The sequence below is a fragment of the Epinephelus fuscoguttatus genome, linkage group LG6 (assembly GCF_011397635.1).
Source record: "Epinephelus fuscoguttatus linkage group LG6, E.fuscoguttatus.final_Chr_v1".
NCBI lineage: Eukaryota > Metazoa > Chordata > Actinopteri > Perciformes > Serranidae > Epinephelus > Epinephelus fuscoguttatus.
The window spans coordinates 28,403,809-28,429,845 of record NC_064757.1 but is presented as its reverse complement, the minus strand read 5'-3'; the positions used below and the strand labels follow the sequence as shown (position 1 = coordinate 28,429,845).

The following is a 26,037-nucleotide window of genomic DNA, read 5'->3' as shown; positions in this document are numbered from 1 at the left end:
GTTTCAAGGCTGTTACCTCTGGCACTGTGTGAGTTTTGCACCTACAATCACAACCCAAAGTGATGTCACAGGGTCCTGAAGTACACCTGTGCATGACTGCAGCAAGGTGAGAAATGAAATTACTGAAAGTCAGCAATTTAAGATTTTCAGAGGGGCTAAATATACAATGTGATTTCATCCGTACTCATCATAGCCTGACACTTGGGCGACAAAACTACTTAGGTTTCAGAAAAGATGATGGTAGACTTTAGTCATGTCAGTTGACGCATGTGACAAACAACTCACAAGAGACTAAGGAGTGACTAACTAATGATGTAACAAAAAATGTTAACTTTTAGTTTCACAGTAGACACTGGCAACAAGTCTATTGTGGCCCCTATGTTATTGCTATGGCATTGGGTGTAGCTATAATCATAACTTCCAGAGGATGAAATGTCATATTTTTGATGACGTTCAGACCTTTTCTTTGGTGCCACCATCAGACCAAATTGTCCACATATTGCACCATGTCTTTACATGAGCAGGTTTTTATGAAACTTACAGAGCACTTTAAAGATTACCAATAAACTGTTGACCTTTCCTGTAGCACCATCTGCAAGAAAATACTAACATTTAAACACCACTATTCTTAAAGTGGTGGCACGGTGGTAGAGTAGTTAGCATTGTTGCCTCACAGCGAGAGGGTTCCCAGTTCAAATCCAAGGTGGGGGGCTTGAACCCCAGGTGGGGGAGCCCTTCTGTGTGGAGTGTGCATGTTCTCCCCGTCAGCATGGGTTTTTTTCTGAGTTCTCCAGCTTCCTCAAGGGTCAGCAGTGGGTCAAAGTCCTGTGCTTGTTTGACCCATCCATCCACCCTAGGTGGAGTTTTGCACTCTTTATACAACATCTGTTGCACTCTATGTCTAATAATGCTGCAGATGGGTTTATATTAGAGTTGGTTAAAGGCTGGGTGTGACTCATATAGACACTAAAGGGTGCATTGCACATCTGTATCTGACACTGAGAGCAACTACTTCCCAGCTGCTTAAGTTTCTTATTTGGACCAAAGGTTCAAACAACACCCTGAAGATTTTGTGATTTTAAGAGCTTTAACAATATCCATCTTTTAATTCATTCATTTTCAGTGAGAGGCGGGTTACACCCTGGACAGGTTGCCAGACTATCACAGGGCTGACACATAGAGACAGAAAACCATTCACACTCATTCGCACCTACGGACAATTTAGAGTCACCAATTAACCTGCATGTCTTTGGACTGTGGGAGGAAGCTGGAGTACCTGGAGAAAACCCACGCTGATACAGGGAGAACATGCAGACTCCACACAGAAGGGCTCCACTGCCCAGGGTTCAATCTCCCCACCCAAGATTCGAACAGAAACCCTCTTGCTGTGAGGCAACAATGCTAACCACTGAACAAGTTTAAATGCTTGTATTTTCTTAAAGGTGGTGCTACAGGAAACGTCATAGAGTCATTAAATCAAACTGTTTATTGGGCTCTGCAAGTTTCATAAAAATCTGCTCATTTTAAGACATAATGCAAAATGTGGACAATTTGTTCTGATGGTGGCACCAGAGAAAAGGTCTGAACGTCACCAAAAATATTAAAATTCATCCCCTGGATGTTATGAATACAGCAACACCCATTGCCATGGCAATAACATAGACGGCTGAATAGACTCGTTGCCCTTGTTCCTCACAAAAGAAACCCAAACTATTGCCTGCAATCACAAAATTAAAAGAAGCTGATTTGGAATACAGTTCTCCCTATTTGGTATAATTCCTAAAGTGAACAATTAGTCCATCTGATCCATATTAGCACATGATGGTAAATGAAAAAAAAAGGAAATATGCTCATGTTTGGTCATGGGTGTTTTGGCATCTTATGTGCATATGTATTTCATTAGTTCACACAGATGCTTGCAATATAATCTCCCAGAGCATTTTTACTGGCATATCTTTACAGCCTCTACACTACAGTATTCAACAGGGAGGACCATTTTCCACAATGACCTACGGCGCTTTGATGGAGTCCTGTAGCGTTACCATCATGACAACAACTTCAACATAGAGATATGCTGTTTCACTGAGACAGGTCTGGTTCTATTCAGGGGCATTAGGGGGCATTGTAGACTAACTTTGTCCCCCTTTAGATCCTCTTTCCTTATCAGACACCACTCTAGGGATATCTGATGCCAGAGAAATGATGTTGCTGTTGCAGCAACAGTTGGTGTGATGGTCTCCATCACTTGTAGCCTTCCTTTTGAGAGGTTTGTTGATGGGACTGCCTTGTTTAGATAAAAACCTTCTTGTCTATAGACATCCTCTGAGTTTTTCTGAAAGAAAAACACATTTTATACAGGGTGGGATCAGTCTAATTAGAGAAATATGGTTCAATCTTGTAATTTAGGCTGCTGACTAAATAAAAGTGGTACAAAAAATGCTAAGAAAACGGCATTCCCATGATAAGTGAGCAAATCATGACAGCATTTTCATGTCAGTAGCAGTCAGTTTTCATAAGCTATGACCTAAAATTTAATCTGTGAATTGGATATGTGATCAGATGTGCATGTATGTGCGTATGTGTGCATGCTTTATGATGTTTGTAATGTACATGTGTGTGCACATACCTCCATATATTAGCCTATTAACACCTATTAACACATGCTTGCACGCCTTCAAAAGCATGCACATGTGTTTATATATATATTACATGTGTGTGTCTAAATGTATGCATGCACACGTTTGTACACAAATGTATTTATGTGTGCACCTGCATGCTCAGGTGTGGCTTTCATAGCGAACATACCACAGCATAACTCTGCACTCTTTCTCCCTGAGTGCGTGCGCGTGTGTGTCACTGACTGACTGAGAAGACGCTGCTGTGCATGGGTTGGTACTGTTTACAATGTTGGGCTAATCACGTGACAATCAAAGGGTCCTGCCTATGGAGCGAACGGGACCACCCACGTGGCCAAAAAGGAACAGCCATGTAATTGTGAGTGAACTTTTTTCCCGACGCAGAGCAGGATGACTGCGACCAAGGCGGATTACGATGCGTCTCTTTTTTATCCTCACCACAATAAAATCAGCTCATTGTATCTTCATCATAACTGACACGTTTGGGACTCCACGGGGGGCGGATATCACGGATTTGTTCTGAGAGCTCTCCCCACCTGGACTAAAGATGGTAAGTGCGCGGCTGGCAGCCAGACGAGCCGCTGAGCTGCTGAGCTCGGCTGGCTCAGGTGTGAAGTGTGGGCTGTTGATAGACTGATACTCTGGTCCATCAAGCGGCTACACTGCTAAATTACCACCCAATTTCTCTGTGTTTTTTATTCCTCCTTTATTGTCCACATTCATTCAGAGTTAACAGTTTGGTCTGAGTTAAATGCGGTGATATTTAAAAGTGTGTCGTGGCTGAAATGTCTCAAAGTTCTTTGACTTTAAGCTGTTTTTCTCCGTTGTTTCTGGGTCATGGAGGTTTTAATGTTAAAGATAAGTGACATTTAGGGAAGGGTTAGACGTTGTTGTCTATTTCTTTAACCTGGCAAGCCTTTAAATCCATGTTTTACCGCGTACTTTTTACCACAATTCGCTTAAGTTTTCATCTGGAACAGTGAGCACTCGGTTAAAGTCTGGAGCACGACAGTTACTAGGAAAAGCATAGCTATTTGTTAAACTGTGCTCAAGGAGAAATTATCAGACCATTTAATCGTCCAGTAGAGACAGTTAATGGACAAGATATTGATAAAATACATAATGTAGGCATTAGACCTGGGTGCCTTGGTTTCAGATGGACAGTGAATGCGTTATACGCAAAAGTGATATCCTCCGGTATATTTGGCATATGAGGTTACTTATGTTGAATTAGATCTACATAAACGCCCTATTGTGGTAGTTTAGCAGTGGATAAGAGACTCCTCAACTGTAGACTTTATAAATAAAGTGGATAATAAAATTGATAGAGATGATAAATAAGGATTCCAATGCGTAAAAGCGCGTAAATCACATTTTAACATGCTGTGGTTTAAAAAAGCTCAATATTTTACTAATTAATTTGTGTTGGGTCACAGGATAATTGTTTTGAATGCTGTGTTGAATGTTTTGTTATTAGATTGAGATGCAGTTGGGGGTGGACAACAATGTAGCCAGCTGAGCTTGTTTCGCATATGTTTGATTACTGAGTCCATATGTTTATTTATTAAAATCCAAAAGTTTTGCATTCCCTCAATTATTGTCACAATATAATACAAAAAAATGCACAACATGGCACAAAAGTATGAGCTGCACATTATAAAGAACATATGCTATAGTGGGGCTGACATTGTATCGACAACATACTGTAGGACCGCCCCTTGAACTGCTGTAATTTGAGGTTCAACTACCACCATCATGGTAGTGGCAGAAAAAAAAAATCAAAGTTAAATACTGCAGTTTTGACATTCCTCGGCCCCCTTCCGACGCATAGCCCGTGTACCTTGCATCAGACATCGGGTCCTCTCTGGGAAATCTTTCTTTCTAGCGACAGGGCGCTGTGTGGAAACCCAAAACACCAAACGCACCAAGCTGGTTTGGCTCTCAGCGAGCCTCCCCTGAAGTTGGAGATGCACACATGAGGTCTCCCCGCCTGGGTGGTCTCTCTACTTTAGTGAGCTGTTGCTAAGCAGCTAATAATAGTCGTGTTTGCTGAGTAATTTTTGCCCTTCTGGAACCAATCAGATGCAAGAAAGTCCTGCAATCTGACAGCCCCAGAGGCGGGATCTCGAGTCTTTTTTTTTCTTTTCACCCCTCCTCCTCCTCTGCCTCCAAATGGAGAGAGGTCTTTTTCTCCTCTTCTATTGAATCTCAGAGTTGGCCGTGACGCGCGGCCCAGGGGAAGACCACATAGATCTCACCAGAATGCAACGACCATCGAGGTTTCTTACCCGACGACTTGTGTATGGGAATCACTTTGCGCACCTCGCTTTTTGAGAGAAACTCACTTTTATTTGAAGAGACACGGTGAATGCGGTGAAAGCGGTGGAGACCTCCGGATCGCGAAATGTTGGGATGGAAGGCGCAGACTTTGACTCGCCGTCTCCAACAGGAGTATGAGGTCCTACTTCACGGGTGTGAGATCTCCGAGAGTGAAACTTTGTTGCCTTGGGATATCGCTACACGCTTTCGGGGAAATACTATAAAGTGGGAAACGGTCTCGCAGTCCCCGCAACATGGCCTCGGCTGCTAATGCGCCCTCCGAGCAGGAAAACAGAGACCCCGATCGGCCGAGGATAAGGCGGAGGAACAGGGGGGACTATACCCGCAACACACCGCTGGATTTGGAGTATTTGCAGCGGCCGAGTTACTGCGATGCGGGCTTTGCTTTGGAGCAAATATCGGAGGTGCTTATTTCTCATCTTAACGCGGAGAGAGCTTTATGGTCTTGGTTTCATTGTATTCGCCGAAAAAAGTGACCAAACTATGTCCAGTCGCTGCTAGGTAACGGGGCGGGCTGGGCAGGGGGACACAGGGGTAAGGCAAGGTTGTAGTAAGCGGTGGGTTGTTTTGTTTTATATTGAGCAACATTTAGTCTCTTCCTCTGCACCCGGCTTCTGTTTTAGGATGTCAGACAAGTTGTATTTACAAATACAACCACTCGATTGCTCCTAGTGCAACATCCCCAACCTATAACGGTCTCAGACCAGGCAAAACATGCAGCTTTCACTCACAGTCAGCTCTGCCATTTACTGTTTCATAACACCCAGCTTGACGTTTCTCTGCTAATGAGCTGCGTACAGAAAATGTTCCAAAAGGTTTGCATGACAGTGTTTAAACTTGGGACACTCGCGTAAAGAAGAGAGGGAAAAAAAATCCATGTGGCTGCCCTCTTCCGTTCACAAATATTGTGAGTCCCCCTGTGATGGCTTCTCCACTCCCCATGCAGGCCGGAACACACGGGCTGCTGGACGGGGAGTGGGGTTGCGTGTGGTGGTGTTGGTGGGTTTCACCATATGCACCTTTTCATGTTGCTGAATATCAAAGTTTGATGTGTGGGTGTTAGTATAAGCTGTTTTTCCAGTCAGCACATAGGGACCTTACTGTGTTATTTTGCAGAAGACATGTGCATCCAAAGCAGGATTTTAAGACCCTGCAGGCTACATTTTCTCTGTGTGAAATAGAAGGGCATTATCAAAAGCCCACCTACTGTATAATTGCATCTTTACCGGCTATCTGCTTTCATTTACCTCCAACCACTCTGGAGGTCCAGCTGCAAGCCTGTTCTGGAGCACAGCAACGCAAACCCTTGACACCTAATGTCAGCCTGTGTGTATTAGCATCCTCATAACTCATCACATGCAGCAGTGAAATGACAGAAATGGACCAGGCTGTGTGTGTGGGTGACCTGCAGGGGATGAAGATATCTTCCTTCTGCATGTCTCCTGCTAAGGTTACAGTTTATACGTGTTACTGATATGACAGAACCTGTGGCTCTCACTCTGGGGAGTCCTTTGTGGTTTCCAGGCGGTCCTCAGCAGATGTGTATATTTCAATCATCACAGGTTAGTGTGAGTGAGACGGGCAGTGTGTTTTATTATTTTGATCACAGCTCCCATTTCTCTTTGAGCCGTTATCATAGAAATTTGCAGTGAATCATATCAACTAGTGTTCTCAGATGATGCTCCTCAGGTCACAGTAGGGCCCGTAGTTTACATATGTTAAGAGTCTTTGACATTGAGACCACCTGCAGTCATTTCTTCACCAGTATAACATCAAACCTGTTCTGTTAAACCCCACAGATGTACCTGTCCAGGTAAGTGCAGAGTTCTGTGTTTGATCTGACAGTAACGCTGGAACTCTTGTCTCGTTGTAGGGGAAGGCGACTGGGAGGAAAGCACCTCTGTGGCTGAGAGCAAAGTTCCAGAGACTTTTATTTAGGCTGGGCTGTTACATACAAAAGAACTGCGGAAAGTTTTTGGTTGTGGGCCTCATGATTTTCGGAGCTTTTGCTGTGGGCTTACGGGCAGCTAATTTGGAGACGGATGTGGAGAAACTCTGGGTAGAAGGTAAGACTCTGATTTCTTATTTGTTTATCTGTTTTATAGTGTGTGTGTGTGTGTGTGTGTGTGTGTGTGTGTGTGTGTGATTGAATGAAAGATGCTTGGACTGTTATTTCACTTCTCCTGAAGCTCTACAATCTGATATTGCATGTTTGGAGCAGCATGGGATGGCTCAGATTGGAAGAAGAGAGGGTTGGTGGGTGCTACTAAACAAGCCAGGGGGATTGTTTATTGTTTAGACCCTGGCAAGTGTCCAAGTGAGACCTGAAAATGATTTAATTTACCCCAACATACATGCAGCTCCTCAAACTATGTCAGATGCACGCACGAGATGTGCAAGAGGTGGCTTTAACTGCACTAAGAAGTAAGGTTGTAATTAAGTTCATAAGCAGCTTTTGGGGTAGAGGAAATTTTTGTCAAAGCCGCCATTTTGTGAGAGTGTGTGAGTGTGTGTGTGAGTGTGTGTCTGCCTGCCCCCAGCAGTTGAATGCTCAGAGACTGTGTGTGGTCCCGTTTTGGACAGCTCTCAACTTTCCAAAAAGATTTGTCTCCGGCTGCAGGGAAAAAGCGGAGTGAGGACAGGAACTCGTGTTTGTGGAGTGGATAGCTCGCTCACTTGTTGTTGTTGTTGTGTTTGTTTTTTTTTCTCCTCTCAAAAACAACTTATAAAGACTGTATGTTTTTAAGGGAAAAGGGGACTGTGCGTATGGGTGGTGCTTTGGGGGTAAGGGGAAGGGGCTGTGCTTTTTTCCTTCCCTTTGATCCGCATTCCTGCACTTAGGGCTAGAGTCGGCTGTAAGAGTCATGAATGGAGGAGCAGATTTTGCTGCTGGGAAACTGAATAAGTTTTTTTTTTTTATCATAAATGTTAGAAACAAAATTGCATTTACACGTAGTTGTTGTTAGGTTTGCGTGGTTGCCTTTTCTGTTTTCACCCCATTTTAACTACCCCTCCTCAAATAAAACATATAGCTCATGAGATCAAACATTAAAGCGGACTGATTCCCGCACAGATCAAACACCCCACCTCCTCCTTGGGTTGGCTGTTCTCTCCTTGCTTGCTGCTGCAGGGGTCTGACAGACAGCGTGTTCCTCTAATCTGTGGCGCAGGCGCAGTTGGCAGCAGTTTAGGCAGAGGGGAGCCTCCTCAGTACAGGACTCTTGATTGTAGCCAGAGGAACACACTGTTTTCACACCCTTTTCACATGTCACACCACAGTCATGTGTGCCACGGTGAGGGGCGCCATATGAAATTGAATGTACTTACAGACTGACAGAGCATTTACCCTGTACTGGCACTGAGCGCCGAAATTGATGAGTCAAGAAATCAATTGACAGAAAAGTAATTGCTGACTGTTTTGATGATTAATCGCCATCTCTCAAATGAAGCCTCTCTATTGTGATGGTTGTCTGCTCTTCCTCTTTGATATCATATCACCGAATATCTTTTTTGACGACAACAACAAAAAAACAAACCAAAAAAGGACATCCATTTCAGGCTCTGGTAACTTTTGATTAATATTCCCCTCTATTTACTCGTCCATGTCACGCTATTGCCCTTCTGGGAGCTCTTCTGGATGTAGTGTATAGCCATATTTTGGCAGACATTTTATTTGGACCACACTGAGCTTACAGAGGGACAGCAGAGAAGTCCATCATGCTGCAGAAATGGTTGATGTTTGATACTTTTTGGTACTTTGGAAAACTTATCGCCATTGAAATACATTGTAACTGTCATGAATTCAAGCTGAATGTAGCTGCTCTGCTTCATGAAGCAGCAAACCGCTTTCAGCCACTTTTAAAGTCTACAGGGGATTATATGTCTCATAATCCAAAAAATACAGTTAATTGTTGAGTAGCCTTGTTGGACTAAAAGATAAAGATAAATCAGGTATTGATGTAGTATCCACAGGCCCTTTTGTGCTGGTACCTGTGGCACTACTGGCGTTACATCCAGTTAACTGCCACATGACTGATGACTAAATTGTTATGTAGCTTTTGATCAGTATATTTTTTGTCTTCTCTGAAATTGCACCATAGAGTTTTGATCCCAGTCTGGCTTTATGTTGAACCTGTCACTTGAAGTAACCTCTGGTAGACATTCACAACATAGTCTCACACTGGCTCGCACTGATACACAGAGACCTGTTCAAACACACACACACACAGACACTGACAAAGAGACTGGGCTGTGGTGGTTTCCTAGGTCCCGGTACGTGAGGGGTTCCAGATGTTGATAGGGAGAGATCTGTTTGTTTAGATTAGACTGCACAGCTGAGGGATAGATTAGTTCTGCCTGGACCGTGGAACGCTGTGCTGGGCCGTGCTGGGGGACTGGCCCATCGTCTGAGAGGAAAAAGAGGAGAGAGGAGGAGAGGACAGAGCGGCTGTTTATGTTTCATTTGGAACTGCCCACCGCAGGCGACCCATGGACGACCCCGCCTGGAAGCTGTGTGGCCTGTGGACGCACGCACTCACACACGCATACGCACACAATGCACCCAGCTCGTATGAGATCTCTCAATTCCTTTACAATCAACTGGTGCTGCATTTTTTACATGCGTGATCTCATGTCGTGTCTTCGTCACCTGCTTTCTGCTAGGGCTGGGGTCTGCAGCAGACTACCATTAGCTGCGTACCGGAGCTGGCCAGTGTGTTTATTCTACACGCCGTCACGTGCCGCAGCTTTCGCAGGGATTGTCTCTTCTCACACAGTGCTCACTCAGCACTGTTTATAAACACTCAGACACAGGAAGTTCTGTTTATTAGACAAAGCGACAGAGACCAATTGGGAGCGAGACGCATGCTTGCACAAAGAGGCGATTGTGTCAAACCTCTGAGGATGTATGGAGTTTTGTGTTCTGCTGAACACTCAGGGAATGATAGTAATATTTTTTAAAGTCTCCTTTCCTGCCCAGACCACATAAAAATGATAGTGGCACGTATTCAGAGCGGACTGCATCCACACACTGCAGATAAACGCTGTGTTTATGTCCACTGTGGTGCTCACAGGAAATAATTGGCTTAAACAGGAAGTCGTAGTATTGTGGTCTCGTATCTCGCTCTCCCCACACACAAATGTGGCTCGCCGCCCTCTGTGTGCTTTCCTCGATGTCAGAACACATGCCTATTGGCCTGTGTACGACTTCAGATACATCTTCAGTTTCAAATTGCAGATGATTCTACATGATCTTGCGATGATTAACTCTAAGCCACGTTCAGGGAGCCGAGGCATAGAAGAGAGGAATAAGACCGCTTTAGAGTTCCTCCTGGCCACAAATGGAAAATGGAGCCATCCCTTGGCATTCTGGGTTAAGGCAAACATAGGCCAAATTGTAAAGAAAATAGCAGCGCCGCCTGCCTCTAATTAAAACAGTATCGCGTAAACATTGGCCTTCCTGTAGGACGGCCCCTCACTCTTTTGCTCTGTTTCTGTGCTGAGAGAGGGGCGGCTGGAGATGTGGCTGTGGTTAAGGGGCTGTGTTGATGGGTGAGAGAGGGTACAGGCAGGAGAAACTTTGGAAATGGGGCTTTTGAAGCTCAAGCTCCGGGCAAGGGTTGGAGTTGAAACTTGGGGCAAAGCCGATGAGATGGAGCTGCACTGTAATCTGGGCTGAGTTGTGGTTAGCCCGTAGCTTTAGCATCGACTAAAGAGAGGACGGGGCCTGCAGCATTCAGAGGATGTCTTTTGTTTTCACCATGGACACACAGATATGTGTGAGTGATTCAAGTTGAAATGAGTTTATAGTCCCCAGATTTATGGCCTGGACCGGGGCACAGGGCTATGGATTGTAGTCTCAAGGCTACAGACTGAGGGGAGGCCCCAGGTCCCGGAGCGCTTTCTTGGGGGACATAAGTGTAGAGGCCAGGGGCCATGGGGTTAGACCCCCGGGACCCTGAGGTCATCTCGTTGAGGCCCCGCTATTTAAAACCTCACCTGATACTCACCCTGTGGCCTGGGTGCGGAGTGAAGACTCACAGCAGAGGGGACAGAGGGGGGTGGAGGATGGGAGGGGTGGATGAAATGCAGCAGAAGTCGCAGCTGTCACCAGTCACTGTTTATATGTTCATGTGTGTGCATCTGCATGCCTGTATGAGTGCATCTCATGAGCCACATGTTGTCAGGAGCTTACGCATTGTTCTCCTGTGGCAGTATTTCATTTCATGAATTTGTGTTTAACCTTTTGACATCTGTCCTCCAGCAGAGGGCAGTGAATCAGATATCATTTTTTGATTTAATCTCTGAATTACTGTGTAATAATTCCCCGTCAGACAAATATCAAACTTTCACAAGTCATTCCTGCTGTAATGACAGAATACATGTTGAGGAATGACACGTCAAAGAGGAGACAAGTCAGACTCCCCGAATGTTCATTATTTATTGTCCATCTGCTTTCAGCTTATTCCTCATATCAATATGGTAACAGTTAACATGGTGCCAATCCATGTTTGTGTGCATCCTAAGCCTGATTTAAGGTTTCAGAATCCAGTCTGATAGGACCAAATTTTTTTTTTCTAAAGCAGCTCCCTCCCTCCCTTGCATGTCTGTTTTGTATCTAGTGTGATTAAGAGCTGACTTGACAGAGTTGGTGGTTGTTTTGTTGTTTTGCTGGTAATGGCAGCGGAGAAGGGAGCGGTATAATGTTAAGTGCATGCGGAAGAAGCCTTGACATCCTTTCTTGTGGACGAAGATGAGGAGGATGAGGAGGAGGAGGAGGAGTGCCCTGAATGTGGCGTCTCCACTGAGAGGATTGTGGTTTGCATGATTGAATTATCCAGCTTTTGATGTGTATGGGAGCACTGATACATGCATGGGTGCACGCGCACATACACACACATTCACATATGCAGAGAGGCTTTGGAGTTTTGGGTTCTGTGAATGAGTAGGTGGTTGACCAGGGCTGGCATCGCAGGCTATTTTGATGGGCCTCTTTTTGCTATTTTCTCCTCTTTATTCATCTGTTTTCCTCCTTTTTCGTTCACCCTGTCCCTCACGCTCCATCTCCAACTGCTTTCATTCAGCAGCCGCAAGCAATCAAACACACAAATGCACCCACACCCAATATTTTTTCCTAGTTTGCACAGAATACACTACATAGAGTCATCTATCTTCCTCTCCATCCATTTCACCATAAGCGCGCACACAGACATGCACACTTTTTTTTTTGACATTTTCCAAACTGGACTCAATTAAGTTTGTGTTTATCAGTTCGCTACAAACAGGATTAAACCTCTATAGAAGGAATAACATTCCAGCGTGTTGTGTTAAACTTTATGAGTTGATGAAAAGTGCAGGCTTGCTGGTGAGGGATTTAGTGTGGGGAAACATTGCGCCTCTGGTACTGTACACAGACTTACAGCGCTGTTTTCTCAAGCTCGCTCTCCCCTCATTTGAATGCAGTTTTGTGTATATTACCCCTACCTGGCGCAAGTAAATTTGAAATAACTTTTAAAAAATCTGCTTGTTAACCACGCTGTGTGTGTGTCCGCGCGCGCGCATGTATGTGCGCTCCCGTAGGCGAATGCACTCCCATTCACAAACGACATCCTGAGATGCCTCCAAGCTCTCTGTTTACATTTTGCATTCTTTCAGGCGCTCTTATTCAAAAACCAGAGCCCTGCGAATGACCGACCACAGGAGACTGTGGAGAGAATTACCCCCCCCCTCCACCTCCTTCTCTCTCCCTCTCTTCTATCCCTCTCTTTCTTTTCCTCTCTGCCAGAAAGGTCTCTCTCTTTACCCGAGCCTCCTCCCCCCTTCCACCACCACCACTCCCCCATCCCTGGCTGGAGAGAGTGGCCTCAGAATGCCAGATGTATTACAGAGTGAGCCACGGCAATGTAAACACTCAGCCCTGCCATGAGAGCAGGGTGGTCTGGCCTCCCTCCTTCCCTTCCCTCCCCTCCTATCCCTCCCTCCCCTCTTCCCCTTTCCTCTCTTCCCTCCCTCACAGCACTGACTGCCAGAGGGGTGGAGAAAGTACAAAACAGCAGAGGGAGAGTGTGTGTGTGTGTGTGTGTGTGTGCATTTGGGGGGGAGACTGAGCGAGGGAAGGAGCAGGAGTATAGTAGCGGTAGTGTGTTTGTGTTTTGGCTGCAGTGCCTACCGTACACCAGGAGAGAGATTGGGGTGTGGATTGATGCTTTTCAGACTGCAGCGTGGAGAATTTTTCATGCAAACATACTATAAACATTTCCAAATCGTGTGTGTGTGTCGCTGGAATTTTTTAAGCCCCTCTGGCACACATGGGTTACGTACGTAGCAGTATAGTTCATTGCAATTCCTACAGCGCAACGTCATAGAATCTGGCAGCAACAGCAATTACACAAGTACCACACATGCACACGCAAGGCATGAAGATACAGCGATATAAAACGTTTCCTCTCTCAGATGATTGAGAGGTTTGGAACTCCAGATTGAGTCAGTATGCGTCAGAGTGAAATAGTCTCCTGTGCTGAGACCGCCCTGCGAGTCTGACTGAAGCATGAGGACATTGGGAACACTTGTGACCCGGCAGGCTGTTGTGTTAAAAGTGCAGCAAAGCGTGATGGCTATCGCTTGTTTTCTATCATTATCTCTCTGGTTTTCTCTTTAGACATTCACATCTGACATTTTTGTACAACGCTGCACACAGGTAGTTGCGCACACTTCCTATTCTGTATTTTGCCTGGGTCTTAATCAGGCAAAATACCTAAATTGTTGCCCCTTTCAGTGTAACTTTGAATCTTTCAATCTGGTGTGCTGATGCGGTTTCCTTGCTGTTTTGGTTTACTCTCTTTGCTCTCATCAGCAGTGTTTTCTGCCTGCAGCGGGGAGATGTTTTAAGCCAACAAGCTCTCATAAACCCACTACACCAAGTTAGCGACTAACTGGTGAACATCGTGGAACATTTAGCAGCTAAAGAGCCAGACATTTCCCCTCAGGACTTGGCACAGAGAGCTAAAGCAGGGTTAGTATTGGACTTCCACTCATCAGGTCGCCAAACAAATAAGCAACTGGATTTACAGCTCACAGTGGCTTGATAGTACACAGTCTCTGGCTTTTGTTTAATATCTAATGTCTGCAAAAAATGTTGTTGCACATTTCTAATCCATCATTAGCGTAATTAGCACACTAGCTCCAAGGGCTAAATAGGATAAATTAGTATATTTATTCATTTATTTTTTTGGGGTGGGGGGGGCATTTTCAAGCCTTTAATCGATAGGACAGATGAGTGTGAAGGGAGGAGAGAGAGAGGGAGTGACATGCAGCAAAGGGCCACAGGCTGGAGTAGAACCCGGGCCACTGCGGCAACAGCCTTGTACATGGGGCGCCTGCTCTACCACTAAGCCACTGGCGCCCCAGGCTTAATTAGTATATGATGTGAATGTCGCTATCACACGGAATGTCCCACCAAACTCTATTCAAAAATCTGGCAGGTTAATAGTGTTGCTGTGTCAGGTACAGCCCTAATGTTCACCATATCAACTTAATTCAACTAACTACTATTCTTATTGTTGGTTATTTTATTGATCAGTCAATTAGTTGTTTGGTTTAGAAAATGGTCTAGAAGAAAATGGTGAAAAATAATAACCAGGGTTTCCCAAAGCCTGAGATGACATTCTCAAATGTCTTGTTTTGTCCACAAGCCAAACATGTTCAGTTTACTGTCATGACGGAGTCAAACAAAAACATGTAAGAAGAGAATTTTGACATTTTTTCCTGTACAAAAACTGACTCAAACCGATTAACCGATTACTTGGTTTACCATTTAATTGTTGCAGCTTTAGTGTTGTGTTTACAGCTTTTTGCTTTGCCCTCAAGTGGTCAAAAACATTTAATTTAACATCTAATTTAAACTTTGAATTGAGGTATCAGGAACAGTATTAACTTGGTATTAGTGGGCACCAATATTGGTAACTTTCAATTGTTACCTAATAGTGACCATAAAATGAATTAAGTGTAGAGATAACTATATGAAAATTTATTGCAAGAATGAAGTAACTGGAAAGAAGTACAGTTAATTTTTGTCTTTCTCCAATTCACACTCATTTTCTGTCTCCCCGTCTTCTATTCCACACGTTGGAATGTGTGATTTTGGGATACCTGGAATCATGGGCCATCTTTCCAGGAAATGACAGAGAGATGGCTGGTTGAGATTGGCTGCTCAGGCTCATGTCACGGTCTGTTATGGCTGGGCTGCGGGCCAATCACAGGGCAGTAAATGCAGCAGGGGGAGATCACTCACCTGGCTTGCATTGGACAGGCACTGACAGGAGACACAGGATGAGATTTTTTTTCCCCTAACAGAGCTTGAGTTGATGGAAGAGTTGCTTTTTCTAATTATTTCTTCTAATTCTCGTCTTTTACTTCACAAAAGACTGTACTATCTGTGGAGATTATTAAACACGTTTACACCACTTACAATAGCAGTAGCATCAAATCAGACATGTCCTCTTGGTCGCCAATTAATACATCATTTGTCCGATGTGTTGGGTACCTTGAATTGAACCACAACCGCTGCACACATGCACGCACATGCTGCAAACACAGACTTTCTGTCAGCATTTTCTTGCCCTACTACTCTTTCCACTTCTCTGTGAATCCACTGGCATTGAATAGGATTTTTTTTTTTTCAGGGGTGGAGGTGGGGGGCTGGGAGGGGAGAGTGGGACCTGAATGAAGGCAGCAACGTGGAAGAATCTGCCCATTGAGGAGTGTGTGAATGTACACCTCGGGCCCAGGGGAAGCTGCATTGGGAGCCAGCCGACTGCTAAATACACCCATTTTAGGGGCTGCAGGGGCCGGACAGGTGATTAGCATAATCAGGGGCGAGGGGAGCCATACATATGGTAATGCTGGAGTTGGGGGGTGAGGGTTGGTGGTATGGGTGGGGGTTCGGAGAGGAGGGTGGTGGTGGTGGGGGGGCAGGGGTTGGCAGCTGGGGTGTCACATTTGTGTCAGGGGTCGGGGTGCTCGGGGGTGTTTAGCTGCATAAGGAGACACTCAGCTACAGCTGCATGTTAGAGCACTTCCACGCTGTTTCTCATCGTTTCTTCCTCTCTCTTCTCTGTCATCCTCTCACTTTTTTCCTCTTCTTTTGTGGTCACCCACTCTCTACCTTGCTTGTTTTACCCTTCTTCTGTGTGGCAGGCAGACCCCTCCTCTTGTAAGCTGAAAGGAGAGAGGGAAAGAGAGAAGGGGGGGGGGGGGGGTCGGGGGGGCAGAAGCGTGAGGGGGGCTCCACATGGGTCAGATAGGGTCTCGGCTCTCAGTGAGGCCTTTCATCACATATTTGTGGCTGTGTGCACACCTGCATTGCAGAGCCCACATTCAAAACTACTATTGCTGCTTTGTATACCGCTGCTGCCACAACCACTACAACTATTACTGCAGGGAGAGAGAATGCAACTCAGCTATAGACTCAGCTGTACTGATGCAATCTAGCATATGATAAAAGGTTCGAGATCTTGAAAGTTAGTGGTTAAGTAAAACCAAATCATGGTTCTTTCTTGGTACTCTGACAGGAAACTGTGGCAAAATTATGATTATTTTTTACTTAGCTATTGTCAAAGGCATCCAGAACATATCTATGATTCAGAGTCTAAGCTGGGATTGTCTGCACGTGGCTCTCACCATGGAGAATTTTGAGCTGGCGGCTAGCAGCTTATAGTGTGCTGACAACAGCAACAGTGCTGACAGAGGTAACTGTATTAACCTGGGGGAAACTTGAGGGTTTGATGTTATGATTTTACGTCAGCGCCATTGCCGTTGTATGAGCACAGTGCAGAGTGGTGATGATTAGCTAGTCAGTGCAATGCACACACACACACACACACACACACACACACACACACACACACACACACACAGGGATTGTTTACCATGACAAACAACAGAGATTTCACCACACATAGAGGTAGCATGACATCATTCTCTGCTCTGGGCACCATTACTCAACTATATCTTTACATAGCAAATAGTTGTTTGTTGCCATAATAATGCTCCTAATGTCATAAACAGAACCTTTAAATATTTTTGACCATTGTTAGCAACAATTTGTACGTTTCATTTCCACAATCTTATAAGTCCTCTATATCTTCAGCCATGCCTCATGGCGGCAGAGACTTGTTGACATTTACCCGCAGTTATGAGCAGGTCTATCAAGATGTACAGTAGCAGCAATGGTACGATGCAGCAGATATTTACTGGGCTGCAGATTCCATGAAATAAAGACTGGGGTGACTGAGACTGGGGTAACATGTTTAAATCTGTGTGAAGGGATTTGTAAACCGTGCCTTGAGATTGGCAATCTGTGCATCCTGGTATGATAGACACCGACATCTAAACCAATTCTATCCAGAGATTTTGGAATCTCTGTAAACATCAAATATCGTCAGAAAGATAAACTGCTTATCTTTTATTTGAACCCATTACTGTTAGATGGAGATAGTGGATCTCTTGGAAGGGAACATTTCCTAAACCTTTCCTGCCTTAACTATGATTGCTGTGTTTACAATGAGCTCAATGAATGAACAACTATGATACTTCCAGCTCCCTAATGGCCTATCTACCATCAGGTAAAATACTATCTTTGTAGAATGGCCAGGTCACTATTTAATTGGCAACATCAAATTCACGTCCTGATATAAAACCACATTACAAAATGGTGCACACATCAATCTGAGGGCACGGGCTACAACTCTTTCTGCACAGATTTACACATCAATTTTTTTTTACGCTGTGGACAGCAGATTGCAGAAGGTAGAAGCAGACGAATGGTGGAGGAGGGCAACAGGTGGGTTCGTCTAAGTGATCAAAGAGCTGTCAGGTGATTGGCAATAGCAGCTGAGGAGAGCAACAGGAAGGAGGAGAAAAGAGGAGGTGGTGACATAAGGTGAAGACTGACCGTGGGAAACTCTACCTGAACAGACTGACCAGTAGCCGGGACAAAGCAAGGTCCAGCGAGAGATGTTGGACAGAATGATGCAACTAGGATTTGTAAGAGCACAAACGCTTCTATGGTGAGCCTTCTGTACTTTTGTTCTTTATTGCTAAAGCTCTTAAGTAACTTGAAAATCAGCTTTAGCATAAGCAGCTGTGTCTGATTTTCCATATGAGAGCCCTTTGTTTGAGCTTATCCTGTAAATGGAGATGACGACATTTCTATCTTAACAGTTACCTTATCTGACAACAGTCACTTGTTAGATTTTTGTTACATGTGACATCTCATGCAACAGGTGTCACTTGACATGTTAAGTCTTTTTAAAATCCATTTCTAATGTGTAAATCTGACAAATTTCTTGTCTATAATGTAAAATAATTGTATAAAAACATCAAAGGCACATGTGTTTCCATACATTGACTTTGCTAAACTATCTTTTCAAGTAGCTTTTGGCTGTTTTTGTAGTTTTTGGGAATGTTTTTCCAACATCTCATCCACGTGTAGGTGTTCAAAAGAGAGCTGCGTAGTCCTGTTCATCTCCTCTGGCGGTATAGGAGGCTCAGGGTATGGGAGGTCGCTGTAGACTTGGTGGCAGAGAGATGACCTGGTTTTGGGGGGCTTCCTCCTCACCACAGGGGGTCCCTGCTGAGAGGGGGCCTAATCCAGCTAATCCTTTCTCTGCACACACACACACACACACACACAGAGATGTGTTAGCCTCATGCACGTACATACAGTATATTAATGTATGCATGCTTGAGGTCCTGCACACTTAGATGAACTATTTAGCGTCTTATAGCACAGTCAGATATTATGTTAGGCATCTGTTAGCGGTGGTGAAAGTGGCAACGGATTCTTGGTCCACATTCATTTCCACACCAGCATCAGACTCAAGAGTTTTAGGAGCTGTTTGCCACCGGTGCATGTTTTCCCTGAAAGTGAGGGATGCTTCCGTTGTCAGGAGTAAGAGATGTGCAGGGGGTGGGGCCATGCCGTTGTGTGTTGCATGGAAAAGAGAGAAAGTTGGCGAGAGGAAAGGGGGGTGGGCTGGCTTTGACAGAGGGGCCGGGCTGATTGCCATCATGATCTGGCCAATCACGGAGTAGAGCTGAATAGAGCAAAGAGAGAGAAAATGAGAGTATAAAGATGAGGGGGAGTTCAGAGCTGAAAGGAGGGAGGGGGGTGATGTCAGTTCCTTAGAAACCTACTTTCTCTCCCTTCGTCCCCACCACCCCCTGTTCCCCTACTTTGAGAATAGGGGGGTCCAGGGGTTAATGTTATGCAACACACTGAATACCCGCACTGAGCGCTCCAATACAGTGACACACATAGGCCTGCTTCTCTTCTTCTTCTTCTTCTTCTTCTCTTTTCTTCTCTTCTCACTTCGATTCTGTGCAGGTTTGTTTTTTAGAAATGCATGGTTTAGACGTGTTTTCAATCATTCACCAGGAAACACACATATGCAGATGTAACACGTACACAGGTTGCTGGCAGTTACTATTAACACAGGTGTGTAAATCAGGGGATGGCTGCTCACAGAGGGCATTGATTTAGGGCTTCTAACTTCTATATTTATCATCGATTAACCTTTTGATTATTTTCTTTATCATTTGTTTGGTCTATAAAATGTTGGAAATTAAGGATGAATGCCCGTCAGAAGCTGCCAAAGCCCATCAGGACATATTTAAATGGCTTGATGTCCAAAGTCGTAGTTAATTACCACAGAACACCTCTTCCTAACACAGCAGGTGGGCGAACTCCAGTGAATGGAGTCCGAAAAGTTGTCCAGACATACTTTGAGTGACAACATTCAGGCAGCCTATGGAGTCTAAGCATCGGCTTGCTGTTGCTCTGAAAAAAGGTTGGAGATGAAGCAAGTGCACAAAACTTGCACAAAATAGAGCCATGGCAGGCAGTTTTATAAACAAGCTACACACCCCTTAGCCTGTTTGCTGACGCACGGAGCAGGTGAGGACATCTTCCCTGGGAAAATCTTAAACAGTCTGATGTGCGCTTGTTCACTCATTTGCATTACGTCCAGTTAGATAAAGGTCTACGACAAAGAAAAGCAGCAAAAGTTGAAAAGCAAAAGACATGTAACAACAATTACCAATTATCATAAATTGTTGCTGATTGCTTCTCTGTTGATCAACCAATCAGTTAAAAGACAAGGCTCTCCAGCTGTAAATCTGTTGTCAATCAATGATAAACGTTTGAACATGCAATTGATTCATAATTAATTGAGATCATTCAAGTCATTTATTATGTAAAGACGCCAAATATTTGCTGGTTATAATTCCAAATTGAAGAATTTCTTGTTCTCATCAGTTTTATGTGAACATGTTTAAGGCCTCACTTTGGGCTATGGTAACACCCAGTAGCAATTTGAGGAAAGACGAGGAGAGGCGCCTCCCACTTGTTAGCATAATGACCAAAAGGCATCCCGCTTGTTAACCTGCCATCCCTCTCCATCCCTGGGTCTGGACTCAGACACCATCCAGAGAAATATTAGATGTTTGATGCAGCATTTTTAGCACTAGTTTAGAGGACTACAGACTAATGACATGTAAATCATCTCACGTGATGCTACTCAGCCAATCAAATCTGTGCGTTATGATAAGCGCTGCGACTCGAGTGAGTGAAACACATGAGAGACGTGACAAGAGATGGCAGTCGGAGAAATAAGAGTGAGAGGAAAGTAATTTGAACTGAGATGAGAAAATGAAATATTATGAATCATAATGCAAGTCAGACTACTGGTAACATCAGATGTGTATTGTTTCAATGAATAAGCAAAAGAATAATCAACACATAAAGCATCAGTGCTGAAAGAAAGAGTGATGTAGAAAGGATGAAACTAAGGAAAGTGAGTGAGAAACAGAGCCGGTATGGGAAGCATTTTCAAAGTCAGTCACACTTTGTTTTAGGTCAAAGCAGCTGAGCCCTGAGCGGGACACCTTCAAGATATCAACACATGCCGGGGTCAACCAGTTTTCTTAGGAGAAGGAATATGGGAATATGTGTCATTGAAGAAACACAGCTGTGTGTACACACACACTCACATGCACACGCTCACCAGCGCGTCAGCGCACACTCACACACTCGCACATTTTCTTGGTCCAGCTGGGGTGTTAATTTCACCCCGAGGCTGTGTGAGTGTTGACCCCAAAACGCTGTAACCTCGTGAAGTGTGGAATTCTCTAAGCCCGAGGCCGTGATGTGCTGTTTCCTGTAGAGAGAGAGTACATTCTTTCGACTTGTCCCGTTTCTCGCTGCTTGCTGTAAACTCAGGGTCCTTGGGTGGCAGTCCACAACTTGGAATGTGTACAGTACAGACAGTGAGTTCTTTCTGAGCTCGTCCCTCTCATCGTTTTTAATCAGACCTTTCCTCGTCTCCTTGCACATGTAGAAACTGAAAATGGACGCACCTCTTTCTCCACACCCATGTTTCCTCTCAGCCATGCACCTTTAACAAAGCCTCGGGCTAGCTTTGCCTTTGAGTGCTGAGTGTACCAGACAAGTCGACTTGTTAGTGCACTGTCAGTGTGCGTAGGGTCTAAATCAGTTCCATGCGTGCTCTTTCGAAGGGAGGGCTGGTGTAACGTAGCCGTGTAGCTGGCCTAGCAGTGGAAAGCATGTCGCTCCGGTTAGCCTAGGCCTGCTATTAATGATGAGTATTATAAACATGCCTTCAGACAGGATCAGATGGGAATGCTGTTTGGGTCCAGAAAAAAAGAAATCAAGTGTATTTTCCTAATGCCCCAAGACATGGCCCCCTCCCTCCCTGTTCCATTGGTCTGACTGGGTGGTCCAGCTAAGCAGAACAGGCATGCTTATGTTCAACTTTAATGCCATTACAATGAGCTGAAAATATTCAATCTATGCCTGCTGTTGCACGAATCGAGCGGAATTGTTAAATTGGATTAGGGCATAATAAAATGTTACAGAGTTTTCACACAGTCGGCTCTCTCACTGGGCAGTTTTCATGTTGTGTGTGTGTGTGTGAGAGCAACTGAAAGAAGATGACTATAAATTGCTTGAGCTTTCACTGAGCGTTCAGTCACTGATGATGGAAGCGCTCAAATCCTCTGCTCGTAAATCAGGCGCAGATACACTGAACTGGCGGATAGGCACGCAGGCACGCACACACACAAATCTCAGGCTGTTGATCATGCACTTTTATATTAATATTTGTGGTCCGTTTTCTTGGTATTCATTCGTTTGATGTTGCATTTGACTGAAAATTTGAGACTTCGTCCATGCTTGCATGACTGCAGTCGCCTGCATTTGTTCGTGTGTGTGTGTTTGTGAGAGAGACTTTGCCAGACCTGCCTTGGCTGTACCGGGGTGGAGCAGGGCAGCTAAAGGGCCTGAAAGGCTGCTTTTGTAGCTCGGGCTAGCTGGGAGCTCAGAGCGCACGCACAGGGCTTAGTCCCACCACGATACTGGGAGCAGAGCCTGGAAGAGAGAGTCTCTCTCTCTCTCTCTCTCTTTATCAAACACATACACACCCACGAACTGTCGCACACACACATGTAGTCAGCGTGGTCTGGCGCTGCTGACTTGTTAGCAAATTTGAGTAGAAACATAGAGCTGTTTTTGTGAAAGGTGGATTTGTTGGGAGTGATGTTGCTCTCTTCTGGATTCAAAGGAGTTAGGATGTTTGGCTTTGTCGTGGCACAAGCTCACTGTAAGCAAAGTGCTTTTGTGTAAGATACAAGCGTGATAATGATCTGGTCAGGCTGAGATGTCTTAGGGTTCGATTTGCACAGGATCACTTCTTGAGTCACAGCTGTTTCAGCGCATGATGGTGCTTGTGTGCGTGGGTGTGTGAGTGGTACAACTATGTTCAGGATATGTCACCTTATGTAAATGTTGGAATGATATTTTTACCTCAAGTATCATGTGTTTGGGCTCATTGTTTTCAGTTTTCAATGTAGCAGTACAGTAGTATGACTTCACCTAGATACTCATGCTCCTGCAGCAATACTGTCTTACATCAAGGATCACAATTAAAATAAATCTTGAACTTTATGTGTTATCCTTGACATTTTGCAGTAGCGCTGCACAATATGAAAGATTAAAATCATATACAGATGCCATTCCAAAATTATTTCGATTAACTTTGCAGCACTATTTTGCAGATTTGTGTGACCTTGGGTCTTGTCTTCACTTCTCATCAATTAAACTAAACTAAACTGATTTATTTCTTGACTCTACTTATATCCTTAGAGGGACTTTGAGTCCTGTTCTCTCCATTTTTCTCTGAAATTTTTATCACTGATCTGTTCCTAAAGATTTTCTGAACTGTTGGAAGAACAATTTGTTCACTGCAAACTTTGGCAGTCAGGGTGTTTTTGCAGCAAAACTTTGGAGAGAAAATCAGTAAAAGCTGAAAATGATGAGCCTTAAATGTATTTTTATAAAATTGATTCAGAGTAACTGCATGTACGTACAGTAAGGGTTTGTTTGGATGTTTGCATGGAGCATTTGAATATGCAAGGCTAATAAACACATTTCACTCTCCTTTGTCCAGTTGGTGGGCGTGTGAACCAGGAACTAAAGTACACGCGACAGAATATAGGCGAGGAGGCCATGTTTAACCCTCAGCTGATGATCCAGACGCCGCGGGAGGACGGAGCCAATGTTTTAACAGTGGATGCACTCCTGCAGCACCTGGAATCAGCTATCCGAGCCAGCAGAGTTCATGTTTACCTTTATAACAGGTAAGCAACTATTCCATGTCTGCTTCCAGTTTTGCCTCTTGTCTATATGTCTGTAAGCATAATGTATTGTGGATAAATCGGCTCTTTGTAAAAACATCCTGAACAGTGAACACTGGAGGAATCCTAACCACTAACCGAGTTCACGCTTCTACACAGTAGAAGTTTAAGCTGGTTGCAATCTGCAATCTTCCCCACTAGATGACACTAAATCCTACTCACAGCCCCTTTAAGTTTGTGTTGTTGTATCGCATTGGATTGCTCTATGTGATAATCTAATATTTTGTGGATCCCATCTACGTTCGTGTATGCAGCATACCTGTTTATCAGTATTCAGCTGTGTTTTGGCTAGCATTACCTCATAATGATGAGAGATTTATTATCACTTATTATCATTCTTAATCAGCCTAGCCTGAGGGGCTCATGGTGTCGTGACAAAAGCGAACAGAAACTCTTTTGTTCTCCTTTTCAGACAATGGAAATTAGAACACTTATGCTACAAATCAGGAGAACTAGTCACAGAAACTCATTTTATGGATCAGGTAAGATGCAAATTCTTCAGTATGTATTCATTCGTTTTTGTGTCTGATGTTTTTTTTCTGTGCAAACTTCCTGCTGTCAATGTGTGTCAAACCTGCTGTGTGTGGGCATGTGTTTGTCCAATTAGATCATAGAAAAGCTACATCCCTGCCTCATCATCACCCCTTTGGACTGTTTCTGGGAGGGAGCCAAGCTCCAGTCTGGAATGGTCTATCTCCCGTAAGTACACAAAACTCCTTTTAACTAGACAGAATCAGTGCTTTATGATGTGTCAGCACAATCACGACATGCCAACGCAGCGTATCAGTAGATTGACCGATCTCTTTCAAGCGTGATCAAAAGCTATTTTAAAGAACCCTAATTGGGCACACATACTGTAGGGGTTTCCTCACCGTGAAGCCAGTTGGCAAACTGATTAAAATGGTGTTTGGGGACAACAAGGCCTTGAATGCTGAGCTCATGAGCGCTGGTTATGGAGTTAGCGTATATGGTAAGAGCATTCTCAGATTGTTTTCAAGACAGCGAGAGCGAGAAGGGGGAGATCTGGATCTCTGTATCTTGTTTTTACCCCTTTAGTAGAAGCTGCCCAAACACGCTCAACCCATCCAAAGAGACACCACAGAGGAACAAGAGTGTGTGTGCATGTGTGTGTATGTGTGTGTGTGTCGTCCCCTCTGAAGGCTCTATTGTAGTGGTTGCTGGCATGCGTATCGCTGGCGATAGTTTCTCTCCAGCCCTGGGCCTCACACCATTGTCTGGCCCTTCTGTTGCTAATGGCCTGCTGCTACAGTAATACTCAGCAGACCTTTACCTCTGCATGTGTGTGTGCATGCACATAGTGTGTGCCATTGCTATCGGTGCATACGTGTGTTTTGTGGACGTGTGAAAGTGTATCAGCGCTTGAGTCTGTGTCATCAGTGTGTGTGTGTGTGTCTGTGTCTGTGTGTGTGTGTGTGTGTGTGTGTGTGTGTGAGTGTGTGTTGCCCGTTGGTCTCAGATGGTAAATAAGGTTTTTACTATGTTCTGGTTGGGAGGCTGGGAATAATAACCCAAGCCTGGTTAAGCACATACAATGTAGTCTGAATGACAGAGAGGGAGAGAGAGATGCAGAGAAAGGGAGATTGGAATGTGCAGGGCATAGAGAGACAAGGACTGGTTTGGAGCAGGAATTCAGCACTGTGCCATTGCATGATGGGAATTAGTCTCCATTTATTGTTTTGTGTCACCTAGCGAGAAAGAGATTATTTTCTGCTCTCAAAAATGTGACTGTTTTGTGAGGTTAAATTTTGGAGGTAATTACGCCCAAACATCTCGACAAATGCAACCCAGCCTTGAATACATTACGTCCTGAAATGCACACCAACAGACACGATGGCGACAAACAAAAACCAAAGGTATTTTTGAGAATCTAATGGATTCTACGGGATTTTACTTGTCTATGAAGAGAAAGACAACACCTATTGATAAAACAGCTCATTAAACTGGATGTAGATGTTGCATCTCTTGCGTTTGCTATTAAAAGAAAAGTTATACTTACTTTTACAGTTTTGATCATTTCCATTGTTTATGATAACCAACAAGAAACACCAGCACTTAATTGAACAATAGGCCAGATTACCTGAACCACTTAAAATGGAGGTAGAACTGAAAGTGAGCACAACCAAAACGTTGTTAATACTGTGGTTACTGTGGTAGGTCAAAGTTGAATCGAGAAGTTGGTCTGTAAACTGTGATTATGAGATGACTTGATTATGTCTTGATGCAGAAAAGTCAATAATTGGAAATCTAAAAGTTCTTGACAACATGATCGCCT

At 44.3% G+C, this 26,037-nt stretch overlaps 1 protein-coding gene across 2 annotated transcripts in view; it reads left to right on the top strand.

The window, feature by feature from the left end:
- The first annotated feature begins 3,074 nt into the window (after positions 1-3,074).
- The window catches only part of ptch1 (patched 1), a 60,330-nt gene continuing 37,367 nt past the window's right edge, over positions 3,075-26,037 (top strand). Inside the window, exons 1-5 of one of the 2 annotated variants that reach the window (XM_049579145.1) lie at positions 3,075-3,186; positions 6,850-7,042; positions 23,498-23,687; positions 24,157-24,226; positions 24,352-24,443. In XM_049579145.1, the coding sequence (XP_049435102.1) occupies positions 3,184-3,186; positions 6,850-7,042; positions 23,498-23,687; positions 24,157-24,226; positions 24,352-24,443 (548 nt within the window). In that variant the 5' untranslated portion in view covers positions 3,075-3,183. Of the gene's footprint in view, positions 3,187-4,814; positions 5,381-6,849; positions 7,043-23,497; positions 23,688-24,156; positions 24,227-24,351; positions 24,444-26,037 lie in introns of those variants that run through there. The other variant, XM_049579144.1, reaches the window with a different exon arrangement.